Consider the following 15,504-nt stretch of genomic DNA (forward strand, 5'->3'; position numbering starts at 1 on the left):
TTCCTATTGAGGTGAAGGCCATGTCTAGTGTAGTCCCACCTATCGATAGCATCCACAGGAATCAAACCAATATGGGACCCTATACCTGTCCTAAGCGGCCACTCCAACTCTAAGTTCACCCTTCCGGCGGAAGAGTTCAAATGAGGCCGATCATGACGTCTCAACACAGACACAAATCCCACACTTCTATGCTTCGTTGCTGATGCCACCTTCACCAGGTCACTCTCTATGGAATATTCAGAGTCTCTGTCAATGCTATTTCCCAAACCACCCACTATAACCACGGCATCCTCCTTTGTGAAATCCTTGCAGAAAGAACCTACATCCTCTGTTACCTGACCCAGATCTGCACTAGGTTTGAAAAAGTTTGTGACCTGGTACTCTGGACCTAGATTTTCCTGCAGTAGTTGGCCAACACCTCTACCATGGGAACTACATAACAACAGAACTTTCTTTCCCTTTACAAATTTCCCTACCTTTTTCAAGTCCTTGAAAGCTTGTTGTGCCCTTTCTACAGCTTCAGCTACATGAGGCTCATCCGATTCTGACTGAGGCAACAGGTCAAATCTATTTTCAAGATTTATGACAAAGCTGTCATGCTCTCCTTTGCCTGTTCCCCCTATTACCTGTACCCACTCCCCACCTCTGTTCACCCTCCTCCCTCTTTAACCTGTCCAGATCCTCCCTTGCCTTGTCTAAGTCAGCTTGAAGAGCTGCAATTTTCCCTTCGTGTTCCAGTATTTTCCTATCTCTACTGCAGATCCTACAATATCACTGGTGAGCCTCATTTATGTCCACATTTACCACGCCACTACATTCGCCCCAATGAAAGAACCTACAGCACCCATCAGACCACACCCCAGAACTAACGATCCTACAGCAGCAAGATAGCAATGTCAGGGAACAAAATAAAAACAATATGGGATATAGTGAAAGAGGAGACTGACAGAACTAGAAAGCAACGGGAGCAAATAGCATTAAGGGTAGATGACACATTAGTAACCGATGGGCATAATGTGGCAAATCTATTTAACAAGTACTTTATATCTGTTACTGATAGAATGGGATTGTCAGGATCAGTAAATAATGCCTCTGAATATCTGAAACTAGCCTTTACAAATAGCTTCAGGTACATGAATATATCACTCACTTCACCAAAAGAAATAACTTCCATAATAAAAACTTTAAAAACAAAGCATTCTGGTGGTTACGATGAAATATCAACAAAGTTAATTAAGGCATGTTCTTGTGAGTTTAGTACAATTCCAAGTTACTTGTGTAACCAGTCAATTATAACAGGGACATTTCCCGACTGGCTAAAATATGCAGATGTTAAGCCTCTATTCAAGAAAGGGAAAAGAGATGCCGCTAAACTACAGACCGATTTCACTTTTGCCAGCATTCTCAAAAATTTTAGAAAAAGTAATGTACAGGCAGCTTCTCAACCATCTGACCACAAATAACATATTATCAAGAACACAGTTTGGATTTCTGAAGGATTCTGATATCAAGAAGTCTATTTACACCTACAGTGAAAATGTACTTAATTCATTAAATAACAAATTACAAGCAGCAGGTATTTTCTGTGATTTGTCAAAGGCATTTGATTGTGTGAACCACAACATCGTTTTAAATAAATTAGAATTCTATGGTGTCACGGGCAGTGCTACAAAATGGTTCAAGTCATACCTCGCTAAAAGGAAACAAAGGGTGTCGGTGCAAGGGACTAGTGAATTAAGTCATCAGTCATCATCAGAATGGGAAGAAATATCATGTGGTGTCCCACAAGGATCCATCTTAGGGCCATTGCATTTTCTTGTGTACATTAATGATCTCTCATCAGTTACACTGCCAGAAGCAGAGTTTGTTTTGTTTGCAAATGACACAAGTATTGCAATAAATAGTATGTCGAGTGCAGTTCTAGAAAGATCTGCTAATGATATTTTCATGGATATTAATAAATGGTTTAAAGCCAACTCACTGACATTAAACTGTGAAAAGACTCACTGTGTGCAATTCAGAACCTGTAAGAGGTTTCCACCCAGCATATGCATAAAGTATGAAGAAGAGCAGGTAGAAGAGGTAGACAGCCTTAAATTCCTGGGATTACAACTCGATAATAAATTCAGTTGGGAGGAGCACACCACAGAACTGCAGAAACACCTTAACAAATCTATATTTGCAATTAGAGTGTTAGCAGACATAGGTGACATAAAAATGAAAAAGCTTGCATACTTTGCCTACCTCCATTCCATTATGTCATATGGTATAATATTTTGGGGTAACTCTTCAAGACAAACAAAAGTTTTCAGAGTCCAAAAGCATATAATACGTATTATTTATGGAGTAAATTCGCTGACGTCCTGTAGAAACCTCTTCAAAGAACTGGGTATACTAACTACTGCGTCTCAGTATATTTACTCCTTAATGAAATCTGTCCTAAATAATATATCTCTTTTTTCCAACAAACAGCTCAGTTCATACATACAATACCAGGAACAAAAATGATCTCCACAACGTCTTAAAAGCACTTACTTTAGTTCAAAAAGGGGTCCACTACTCAGGAACACTCATCTTCAATAATTTGCCAGCAAACATAAAAAAATTTAGTTACAAATAAAGATCAGTTTAAAAGGAGCCTGAAAGACTTACTAGTGGCCAACTCCTTCTACTCCATTGATGAATTTTTTAATAGAAACAAATGATGTATTGTATATACTCATACTATTAGTATTGTTATTTCAGCTAAAAAAAATTATGACATGTTCCGCATCCATGAGGATCTCCTAAGCACAATCTATGGAATGAAAAACTAATCTAATCTAATAGCTCCTGGGACTGTATTAAGTTATGGTGCTGAATGTACATCAGTGGGAAGGAACCAAACAATGAAGTTTTGACCTGTAGCTGTTGGTGAAAGGAGATTTTCATTGATAAAGACATGCCTTAGATCAAAACTTTCTCCAAAACAGTTGTGCGGACTGTCAAATTTTGCCATTGAAAGTGATATGTTGAAGTCGATAGTTTCAGATTCTATTTTGAAACATCTTTCTAAGTTAAAGTTTGAAAAATTTCATTACAATGTTTTTATTCAACAAAAAATGCTTGGTATATATACTGAGTAACTGTAGAAATTATTCATGACTTTATTGATAGAATATTTCTCTTTTGAATAGTACACCAATTTGTGTTATGATTCTCAGTAGCTTTCATAAAAATTTTGACCATGATTATTAGTTGTCAACTATTTTCATACCAAATTTTAAAAAGTAACTACTGACTGGTGAGTTTTGTTCATGTGTAACATACAAATTACACTGTTAAATACTTTCTTATGATTAATACCTTAGTATAACAGTAGACGATATTTTCCATTTCTGTCCCAGATTTCCAGTAAATAAAAAATGAATATTTCTAAATTATAGAATGAAAAAGCTCCGTTATTAAATGAAAAACTAACAGAAATTTTATATTTTCTTTTTTTACACTCACTGTAGGATGTTGTTATTGAAACTGGAATTTTTTGCTTTCACCAAAAACTTTTGAAGATCGCAGGAATTATCTTAAATGGAAGTAAATTGTTTATTCTTTTAATATTTAGCACTGGAAAATTATTTCTGTTACAGAGGAATATCTCTGCAATAAATGAATTATTTGAGAAAATCAGCAAACCAGTTGCAGATATAAAGGTTTTTTTTAACAACTGTGACTTTGGTTTCAACAATTGTAAAATTGTCTTCTTCAGAAGCATATGGACCTATTGAGGAAATTTTTTACATCAAAGTCAAAAAGAATTATCATGTTTTAAAAGACGTACCCAACCAGTCCCTTTTTGATATAACATGGTGATTGAAATTTACACTCAATCTGTTAGCTACGCACAATACAACTAATATCTGAGATGGAGGGGGTCTTTCTGTGTGTGTGTATGTGTGTGTGTGTGTGTGTGTGTGTGTTCTTTCTTATTTGAGATGCTATTTCTCTCCAGTCAGTGTTTCTCAATTTAAAATGACATGTAAAGTAACAGGCAAATGTTACCTCTTGTCCAGTAACACTGAAATGGGCTGAGACAAGCCTGCTGGTAATCTCATTGTGGTAATGTCTTCCTTTCTGGGTGCCTTGTGAACTACTGACTTCTATAAGGGACCGTGGTTGCTCCAAGACATAGGAGTAATATTTTGGACTGTTATTTATAAATTTTGTATAGACTGAGGAATAAAATAATTATTCAAGATAATGATACCATCTTACTTAAAGGCTTTCCAATAATCTCGGCAAAAAAGATTTGTGTGTGAAAAACGCAGTAGCCACACTTAATCCTGTTGAACACATTTCCTTTAAAATATGAGTCCTGTTGCTATTTAGCACAGTTTTATATTTTTTTGTGAATTTTTACTTATTCTTTTGTTTTTGTTTAGTATGAGAAATATTTGGAACAAGTGAAAAGAATTAATGCTCCGAGACCAGGAAGAAAACCTTCCTCTCAGGAGACAAACATAGTTGAAATAATGGCAAAAATGAAATCAAAGGTATGTTTATTTCAGAGTTTGATCTGTTTTTACGTAATGTAGATAGTGAGATGATAAATCTGCTCGGAATTTTTGCACAACTTTTCTTGCAAGGAGGTGTGTTTTGTAACTACTGAATTTATTTAGCCCTAATTCCTATGTATCTGATGCCAAAAGTTCTTTTTAATTTATTTATAATATGTCATTGATGAACTGGATAGTAAGCTTTAATGACATAGTGATCGCAGAATATGAATTCAGAATTGATTCCTCTGTCACCCTCTCTATCTAAAGTGGAAGTCATTGTTTGATTTGTAAATGTCAACTACATTAGCATGGTATCATCTAACAATGGAAAATCCAGGATGGAATAACAATAATGTGGAAAGGCTAGCTTGCTTCTCACCACATCGGGGAGGCATTGAGTCCTGGACAGGTAAATGAAAAAGAATTCTATAAATATTCAGCTATTGGCCTAAGCCCTTTGTCTGACATAGAAAAAACACACATTCACAAAAGCACAACTCGCACACACGTGGCCACTGTTGTCTGCAGGTATTAAAGAGTAAGATTTGGAAAGTTCTTTTCTGTTTCACACTTTCAATGTACTCGTGTGTGTGAGTTGCATTTGTTGTGTGTGTGTGTGTGTCATCTATTTTTGGCAAATGCCTTATCTGTGACAGTCTTTTTGTTGTGCCTATCTGGAACTCAGCATCTCCACTATATGGTGAGTAGCAACTTTCTTTTTGATAATGTTGTCAATGTAACTCATCTCCTGAAGAGCATCGAAAGTTAATAGAAAAGAATAAATGTTACCTATAAGTCTTTTAAAAGCTGTCACCTATTTATTCATGTTTTTTTGAAAAAACCCTATTTTGATTACTGACCAGCTGAGATTTTGTTAAGTACTGTCAAAATTTTGTGACATGTACCAGAATATAAACTCTCATTCTTCATAAATGCCGTAACTACAATATCTCATGTGCGTATTTATAGTAGTGCTCTAACCAGAAAGTTTCTATTCTTAAATTATTATCTGAGGATTATGAAGGTATATATGAGTTGGAGACATGCTTCTGGAAGTAGAAAGAAAAAAATGTGTTGTTGGGAGGGCATTACAGTTGAGTGTGTAGGGCTACTCTTATTCACAGTCTATATATACACAATCCAGAGGGTAATGTTGGAAGTTCCTTGAGGTTGTTTGCCTACATATAGAGAAGGTGCAACTGTATAAAGTTGCCACAAAATGCAGAAATATCTACAGAAGATTAATGCTTTGTGCAGGATCTGTAGTTATCCTTGCTCTTAATGTAAACAATTATAATGTGTTCTATGCAGACAGGTAGAAAGACTCATTATTGTTAGGTTATATGAATGGCTTTCAATAATTGGAAATCTGAACAGTTAAAAAATGTCTAGGAGTATACATCCATAGTGGGACAAAGCTGTAAAACTAAGGGCAGAAAAAGCAGATTCCTGTTTGAGATTTTTCAGAAGATTTTGATTGATTCTTGAACATTGTTCTTCAGTCTGTGACAATTAGCAGATAAGATTAATGGAAGAGAGAGAGAGAGAGAGAGAGAGAGAGAGAGAGAGAGAGAGAGAGAGAGAGAGGAAAAAGATCCAAAGAAGAGCATCAAGTCTCATCACAGGTGCCTTTAGTAAACATCATGGAAATGCTCACCCAACACTGGTGACAGAAACTACAAGAGAGGCAATCTGTATTTCAGGAGGTTTACTCCTAAAGGTTTGAGACCATATGCTCCATTAACAGCATCATAGATATTTGGGTGTATGGGGAGTTTTATCCAGAGTTATTCTATTTGCACATCATTTAGGAATGAACACGAGAGGAGAAAACTATTGTGATACTTGAAGAACCATCTGCCTTACACAATAATGTGACCTGAGTAATATAGATGTAAACATCAAAAGAAATGGGAGTTAAAAATAAGAAAAAGAAAGTAAGAACACTTCAACATGTTAGTTCATGTAATACCAGCCTAGTCAAGGATGTGCCTAGCATTGTAAGAAAGTGAAATATATGTTACGATGAATTAAAAAATCTCTATGAGAGTAAGATCTGTCTCCTGGAAAACAAGACTGTTTGACATTGATATAAGAGGAGGAGGAATTAGTGTTTAATGTCCCGTTGACAAGAAGGTCATTAGAGATGGAGCACAAGTTTGGATTAGGGAAGGATGGGGAGGGAAATTGGCCATGCCCTTTCAAAGGAACCATCCTGGCATTTGCCTGAAGCAGTTTAGGGAAATCATGGAAAACCCAAATCAGGATAACGGGATGCAGGTTTGAAATGTTGTCCTCCTGAATGCGAGTCCAGTGTGCTAACCACTGTGCCACCTCACTTGGTATTGATATAGGAATTCTAGGGTATTTTTATTAGTATTGGAAACCATAACCACTAATAATGATATTATGGAAGTATTAACTGTTAATGATACACTGGGGGAAGGTGAAATAAATTTGGTGCAGTCCCAAATCAAGGCTTTATGATTTTAAAAATATTTGCAGCCCATACTTTCACAGGTAGTGGTGATGTTGTCTAGTAGGAGAAGGTTATTGACCCACATCATGTCAATGATTGTCACGGAGTACCTCTTGGAGCTGGCTGCAGATGGTGATAGACACTGCATGAGCAGAACAAGTGGTAATTATGGTTGCTCATTCCATCCGTGTTATGACAGGACACCATTGTTTCTCACCTAGGCCAAGGAAACGGTATGGGTTCAGGCTCGGACATGTGGTAATCCAGGTTACCATTGCAACAGCCTGATCCCTGCACTTTGCTTTGTTGCTTATGTTCCAGACCCCAGAAGCTGCAGGCAATTTGTGGCAACCAAACTTGATTAAGTGCCAGGGCAAAGACATCCGTCATGTCAGCATAGCCTTTCTAAAGCTTCTTACCTCAGAACACAGTGGCAGCTTTCTGTTCACTTGGTCATAGATTTGAGCTCCCAACTCAATAGACAGTGGTGCAGCATGCCTCCCCTCTTTGGAAGATTGGGTGTACTGGATCACAAACTGATATTATTTCTGGAAATTACTTACAACAAAACTTACATTTTTACACTGGGAATCAGACTAGCACATGTAGTCAAGCATGGTCGGTGCAACCCATCACTGCACAACATATCAGAATAATTGTATGGCCTTCTCATGAGGGTAAGTAATGACTTCTAATGTAGCTGCCAGCTCTTTTGCACCTTACTTAGGCTGACAAGAAATTGCTTTAGTGGCAGCAGTGTAGAGCTTAACTGCCAATGCACTATATGGTGAATGGCCTTCTGTACTTCTGCCAACTTGACTCTTGACTTGGGTATCACCTACATTTTTGGTTAATGTTTGTGAAAGTCTCACTACAGCAAACCTAATGTTAAGCAGGTCTAACCAGGCCTATGTTGTGCCTAAATCCTGATTCACCTTTTTGGTGGCCATTTTCACATAACCAGCTGTGACCATTGTTAAGCCTCTTAGCATTCTGGTATAGTTCATTACTGCTTACTCTAGCTTCCTTAGTAGCATTATATGCCATTCTGTTGGAGCCTTAGTATGTTTTGCCTCTCTCCTTCCAATTGCTACACTACCTATGTATATGTGATCAGTGTTTGCAGTGATAAATATCATCTTCAATAATCTGCTTCCTACTATGATGCATCCCATGGGTCAATACTTTCCTCAATGATGCCGTGATGTAATTGGTGTTAATGAATTCTTCCTCTACTAGCTGTAGGTGATGGGGTACCCTATATTGTTTAAGGTACATAGGTGATTGACTCCCAGTTGGGATCCTATATTGTGTCACCTGGGTTGCTGCTTATGTGCTATGTGGATTTAACAAGTCCTGAAATTTGATCAGTAATTTCTCCAGTGCTGCTGTTTCTGATCCTTATAAATGCTCTGCACTTACATGTAATACACACTGTTGGTTTGCTTGTGGCTAGGGTCTGAACTTGTACTATCTAGATCATTTTCATATAGAATATTTATATTGGTGACCAATAATCCCTTAAATTAATTTACATCTTTGGTCCCAAAATTATCAACACAGATGGGCACTACTTGCTCACCATCTATTCCCCGTATATGTGGAATACTCCTGCACACGAAACATTGCGCTTTATATAGCTTATCAATTCCTCTCAATGGTTCTACCACACATAATACATTTACTTGTAGTTCTGTTCCCACAGTCACGCAATGCTGTTTCCTTGTTTCTTGTGGTACTTTATCAAGCAAATCGATTCTTACTGATTTTTCACACAAATTGATCCTTAATGATCTTGCACACAGTTTATTGGTTTGTCTTATATGAGAGATGAACCATGTGGCAGCACATCAAGGACAACAGTTTCTCCGAGCTGGAGCAATGTTGCCTTCAGTTGTACCATGCATTGTACAACGTCAGTTGTAGCATGATGCTTATAGATGAAATCTAGCCCTAGGATCATGCAGTACCCTCCACTTAAAGGGCAATCCTTCTAAATCTGAGCTACTTCAATGGATCATAATGTCCCTCCCAAAAGCTATAGAAATGAGAAAATTAATTTAATGATCTCAGTTGTCTTGGGAGAATCAGAAGTACTGCTCATTGTTTGCAGGTTGATCTTTGTTTCTGCTCATAAGGTATTCAGTGTGTGCAATTTTCCATCAAAGTCAACAATTTTATCAATTGTAAGGAAGCTGGACACAGCTGGTGTATTAAACAGTGACAGTGGTAAACATAGACAGTCACTGAGTGCAGAGGTTATTGATAATGTCCGAAGACACTTGGGAAGCTCTCCAAGGAAATGGTTGTGTCGATTGAGCCAGGAGACAGGCATTTCGTACAGCACATTTCAAAAAGCTGTGAAGTAATTGGCACTGTGATCATACAGAGTGCACATGAGGCAAAGATTGCAAGAAAGAGATCATGAGAAAAGAATGCGTTACTGCTGATGGTTTCAGAAGTTTTTCATTCAGTGTCCAGACATTCTCTCCGTAATGTGGTTTAGAGATGAGGTGTGGTTCTATTTGTCAGGTTACATTCACACATAAAACAGCAGATGCTGGGCTGGTGTAAATCCCCAAATCATCCACAAAAAACCACTGCAAGTTGAAGAAGTTGGAGTGTGTGTTGTTGTCAGCTTCCAGAACTGTTGGCTCCATTTTCTTTGATATGACTGTAGTCAGTACATACTATATGGTCAACTTTGATACATCTATGGAGCAGCTGAATGACACTGAACTTAGGGAAGATTATTTCCAACAAGGTAGAACGATGTGTCACACATCTAACACTTCCATGCTACTTGAAACCAGTTTCTTTGGTGTCCGAAGAATCTCAAAACATTTGTGGTCCCCCCCCCAATCATCTGACCTATCCCCTCTCACCCCTCCCCCCCCACCCCCTCCTGATTTTAAAAGCAGAATGTACAAGAGCAGACCGCAGACAACTGCAGAACTCCATGAGGCCTTTACACTTGAAATAAGTAACAGTGAGAAGGATACAGTCACACAATGTCGCGGAATATGGTGAAATGAGTACAGTTCTGCATTGATGCTGGTGGAGGGCACTTCCAGCATTTGCTGTGAGGACTTTGTATGTACTTCTTTGTCATGAGATCCAGACTTGCCACAAGCACATCAGTACCAACGTTTAATAAAAATTTATGTTCCCCACCATCTACTATACCAAGCAAGCAACGTTCCACCTCTACATATATTTTTGTAACATTGCCCCTCAGCAGACTTGGAGATCTTGTTGCTGTTTATCTGTTAATTATTTACTGTCTGTTCTTTCCATTATGTTCTTTACCTCCGTAGTGTCACTCTTGATGTCCCACTTTCCCTCATTTTTTACATTGTGGTTGACATCCCTCCCTTCATGTGTGATTCTTCCATCCACAATGATAGCCCTTCATGTCAGCAGAAAAGACTTTCTTTTATCACTGACAGCCATTACTCTATCTATCTCCTCCATGCTGTAGGTATGCCTATAGTGTCAGCCGTGTCTTTTGGAAATTTTGTGTGTACCCTTCTTGGCACATTGTTTTGACACATAGTAATGCATCCAACACCCTTTGATCCACTTCCCATAGAATGATCCTATTTATTTCATCATTATCTATCAATTGAAAGATATCTGCACCAATATTCCATATCCTATCTACAAAATTCTCAACAGGTTTATTTTGCACCTGTGACACTTTGTTTGGTTCTTATAGTATCTGCAGCTATTTAGACTCCTATATTGCTGTGCCAGACCTTTCTTGAGTTCATCAACTGACTGAACATTCCTTTGGTCCTCATGGTACATAACATAAGTTTTCACATCTTCTGTGAAGTGCAACTTGATCATCTGCAACGTCTGTTCATCTTTTCAAAATCCAAGCCTTGCAGCTGTTAGCAAGCTATCTATAAAGACTAGTGTATCCTTCCCTAACTTGCCCTAAAAAGAAGTAACTAGGCTTGTAACACTAGTTGAATCTAAGGTGGGAATGGTCAAATTGGACGAGGTTCTGTCCTCTCTTAGAGCAGCCAACTTATTATGTAGTTCTGTATTATCTGCTCTCAATTGAGATATCTGATCCAGAAAAGATTTTACTACCTCCTGAGTGGTAACCCTGTGTTTTTGATCCAATTGTTATCAAGTCTTTATCCATTACACAAAAAACAAAATGGGAACATCGGAAGTACAGTTAACTGTAATACTACTGTAACATTACACAGTCCTTGCACCTAATCTTGCATATTCCCAACACTGTCTAGTGTAGAGCCTTTATCTAGAGCATGTCAGGCTTGGATGTGTGTTAATCCACATCACCAATGTGACAACCTGACCCCTGCATTTTGCTGTTCTAACTATATTCTAGACCCCAAAAGCTGCAGGCAATAGGGCTATTATGACGAGACTTCCTCAAGTGCCAGCGGAGCCTTCCATCATGTCAGCACAACCTCTTTACAGCTTATTGCATCAGTATTCAGTGACAGCTTTCTGTTTACTTTGCCACAGATCACAGCCATCAAGATGAAAGGCAGTGGTGTAACAGCTAGAAGAAGAGAGGAAAAGCTTGAAGATTAGTGCAATTTTCTGATATTTTAACTATGCCTGTGTACCACATTTATTTGTGTGCAGAAGAATGCTTGCCTGTCTTCAATTTTTCATTATTATTTCCACACTGGAAAAGCCTTCTTAGAGAAGCATAATTTGGTTTCAGTACTATCAGACATACAAGCATACTTAAGGGAGTAGCAAAATTAGTTCTTTCAGCTACTTAACAAGGATGATTTTGTAATTAGTACATTAATAGACCTGTCCAAGACCATTAACACAGATGTTCATGACACAAATTTGAAGCATAGGGGAAAGAGGAGAATACAAATTCAATTATATCTGTAAAATACACTACAATGGCCAAAAATGTAATGAAGGGAGCAGGTGAATGAAAACAAGTGATCCAGTTTGCTGAGAAACAACTGGTTCTTTCAGTTGTAGCTTTAGGTGTCTGTTGAATTATTAATTCATTCTTTTGAGTGATACTAGTTTGTGAGAGCAACCAACTGAATACATTCAGTTCAGTCAGTTGTAGTTTTACATTTGGCACGATTATTATTCATTCATTCATTTCTTTCAAGTGAAACCAGTTTGTGGGAGCAATGAAATGAAAACAGTTGACACAGTCCATAGTAGATTTGCATATTGATTGACTTACTTTTTTTTTGTTTTTCAAATGAAACTAGTCAAAAGTTCTGCAAGTTGCACCATGTATTCTTTCTTTCAGCTAAAACCACTCTTTAGTGTGTTAGTTGATGGAGATAATTATCTATTCATTCTTTTGAGGGAAGGCAGTCTATCATACTTTCATTGTTATCCCAAATGTCATCTCAGGGGGTATGTCAAAGTTAAAATAAGGATTATTTATATCATTTACTTATGTACTCAATAGACTAATTAATATTTTCATCATTTGAAATAGGCTAGTATACTGCTGTGGATTAAGTTGTTCTAAATGTAATTAATACATAACTAATCAAGTACATGTACATGTATTGTTGGCACTACAAAACTTGACATAAAAATTGCCTTAGAAAAACACGAAGAAGAAGGAAAATGCCACATTTTAGTGGCTGTTTGCATTATGTTTTACTGGAAAAGTGTGGTAATGTCTAGTAATTAAGAAAACATTTGAATCTAGCCCTTAAACATGTATTCAGCTATATATTTTTGTGGAAGTTAAAAATATATTGTGCAGAAAATTATGTTATCAGCTACATACATAAAAATCAAGCCCATTCACACAAAACTATTTGCATTTCACAGCTTTTGAAAAGTAGTTTTAATCACATTCACACATGGGTACTTCAATCTAACATTTAGTGTTTCTTTAGCCATCATTGTAAACAACTGTAACCACATTCACACCCTCTGGACAGCTGTGAGTGACAACTGGAGTCACCTGACCCTCTGTGCATTCAGTTCTCAGTGAAAACATCTAATCACATTGGTTTGTAAAATCATTATTGTTAACTGCAATCTATATCATCAGTCATCACTTTTACTGTCATTCTGGTATTTGCTTTTTATTGATTGCCAGTAAGTAGCTTTTAGACCCATTTTTTCCATGCTTATGAATAGGGATTTAATCAATAGTGAACACTGTGTATGCATCAAAATGTCAAAACCTCAGTGCTGAGGGAATGAAGGAAATCAAACAACTGGATAAAAAGTGGTGCTCAAGATAAATTCAGTGTGATATACAATGTCTGCAAGATGATTCATACTCTAAAACTATATTAATTAAAGAGATTCAAAGAAAGTTAACAAATGATGATAACTGTTTCTCTTAAGAAATGAAAAAAAAAAAAAACCAGAAATGACAGTATATACTTTAAAAGCAAGTGATTAAGCCAAACAAATTAAAAAATGGTTTTTATATCATTTCTGTTCATGTCATCTCAGCAAATACCAAAAGAAAATGATTAGTGATGGTTGCAAACCAGCAGGAACAGACTCAGACCTTCAATAAATTTAAATCACAAATTAATTGTTCATTTATTTTAACTTAAATTTATAATTTACAATTGCATCAGTTATTAACCTATGAAAATCAAGCAAAAATCCATATTTAGAGAATCTTTTAAGAATGCCAAACTTAGAGGCAGTTAGGGAAGTTCTCCTAATTTAAATCAGTGCTCATATCTGGTTTTACAGGTGGGTGTCACTCCAGCATATTCAAGTATGGCAGGAAATACACTCTGTATCAATAACTAATTACAAAGATAGTTAGACATAATTCTATCAAGCAAGCACAAGATTGTGATATTCGTCTAGAAACACCATCATAGCCAGCAGAATACCTACATTTTAGGAACTTGATCAATTTTGTAATCCTCCTAGGAGCTTTATTTTGCAACTAATGTGTGTTGATGGCATTTGTAGTGTCTGCACAAATCAATCTAATGTATCTGTGTCTGACTGTTTTCAAGTGGGTGCAATGTTTGTTGCTGTTGTGAAGAAGTACTCAATGAATTTAGTCACAAAAGATTTGAAAGTGTCACCATCTCTACCAGAGGTATTTTCTGGGGGCTGAATTTTATTTGGTTTGTCCCTCCTCCCATTTTATAAAATGTTCCGTATATATTGTCATAAAAATGCAGCATCCTCAAGGACTAGATTGTTTAGGTGACAAGTGAGGTGACAGCTAGTTCATCATTGTAGACTTGTATGACAACAAATTCAGACCAAATGAAAAAGGTCATAGCAAAAGTGCCCAGTTAGTTGCATCAATACATGGTGTACCTCCCATTGGTGGCTACACAGGTGTGTATTCTTGCACACAAATGGTCATAAAGTTGCCAGATGGCATCCTCCGATAGATTGCCCCAAGTACCTTGAGCATTTTGTTGGAATTCAACAAAGGTTCTTCGGGGCCTCGGGCAATGATTAGGCTTCTGCTTTATCATGTCCTAAATGTGTTCAGTTGGAGAGGAATCTGGTCATCTTGCTGAGCAGTGCAGATGTTGTACACCACGAAGAGCTTGTTGCATCACAGCAGCCATATGTGCACATGCAATGAAATGCATAAAAAGCACATCACCTTCCTGTCAAAGAAATGGCAATAGCACCAGCATGGCAGCCTGTGCAATGTAACGAGCACTGGATACTTTACCTTGCAGAAACACCAGATGTGACTGGTGAGTTGTAACTGATGCCCCCACCATGTTATGAAGCCTGGGAGGGAACATGTGTGTCATTTGTGAATGTGCTCTGGAGTACGCAACTCACCAGGTCTGCACCATACATGTCTACATCCATCACTCACATACAGACAGAACTTGCTCTCATCACTGAAGATAATAGAGCACCAGTCCACTCTCTGGTCAGCTCTTTTATGAAACAAGGGTAACTATGCTCAGTGGTGTTGTATAAGAGGTAGCGTGGCCAGAGGTACCACATGATCATAATTCTGCTTCAGACAGACTGTTCTCAGTGGTCTCTGATGACACAGCAAGTGCAACAGGTGCTCAGATTTCATACTGTGTAGACATCCAGAACCTGGTCTACAGGTCTGGAGACGTTCCCCCGACTACTGTTGAAAGTGGTGACACACAATTGACACATTGTGCCCAACATGTGCAGAAATCCATTGATATGTCCACCTTGCTTCCTGCAGGCCCATAACATGACCTGTTCAAATGGCTGGAGCTGTTCAGTGGGAGTACGTACTTGTGAGTGGGGCATGGCTGTACATTAGAGTGAATGTTGCATACTCTGTTCACCTATAAACACAGCACAGTTACTGTCTGTAAAGTAAAAACCATGGAGGTAGAATAAGGGGAGATGTCGCTACAGACTTACGCTGTACGTTGTTTTGAAGCCAATGGGTGGGGCCTGCCGCCATCTTGGATCCCCCAAAACATTAGCAGACAAGTGTTTACAATTCTTTCGTGTTCGTTATTTCTGTCGTGTGCACGCGATATTTATTTTATATAGTAA

General features: G+C 37.7%; 1 protein-coding gene across 1 annotated transcript in view; it reads left to right on the plus strand.

Annotated features, from left to right (window-relative positions):
* LOC124572183 overlaps positions 1-15,504 on the plus strand; it is a 492,468-nt gene that overhangs the window by 394,149 nt on the left and 82,815 nt on the right. Inside the window, exon 9 of the mRNA XM_047131123.1 lies at positions 4,419-4,529. Within this exon, the coding sequence (XP_046987079.1) occupies positions 4,419-4,529 (111 nt within the window). The remainder of the gene's footprint in view (positions 1-4,418; positions 4,530-15,504) is intronic.

This window comes from Schistocerca americana, chromosome 1 (genome assembly GCF_021461395.2).
Source record: "Schistocerca americana isolate TAMUIC-IGC-003095 chromosome 1, iqSchAmer2.1, whole genome shotgun sequence".
In the NCBI taxonomy this organism is placed as follows: domain Eukaryota; kingdom Metazoa; phylum Arthropoda; class Insecta; order Orthoptera; family Acrididae; genus Schistocerca; species Schistocerca americana.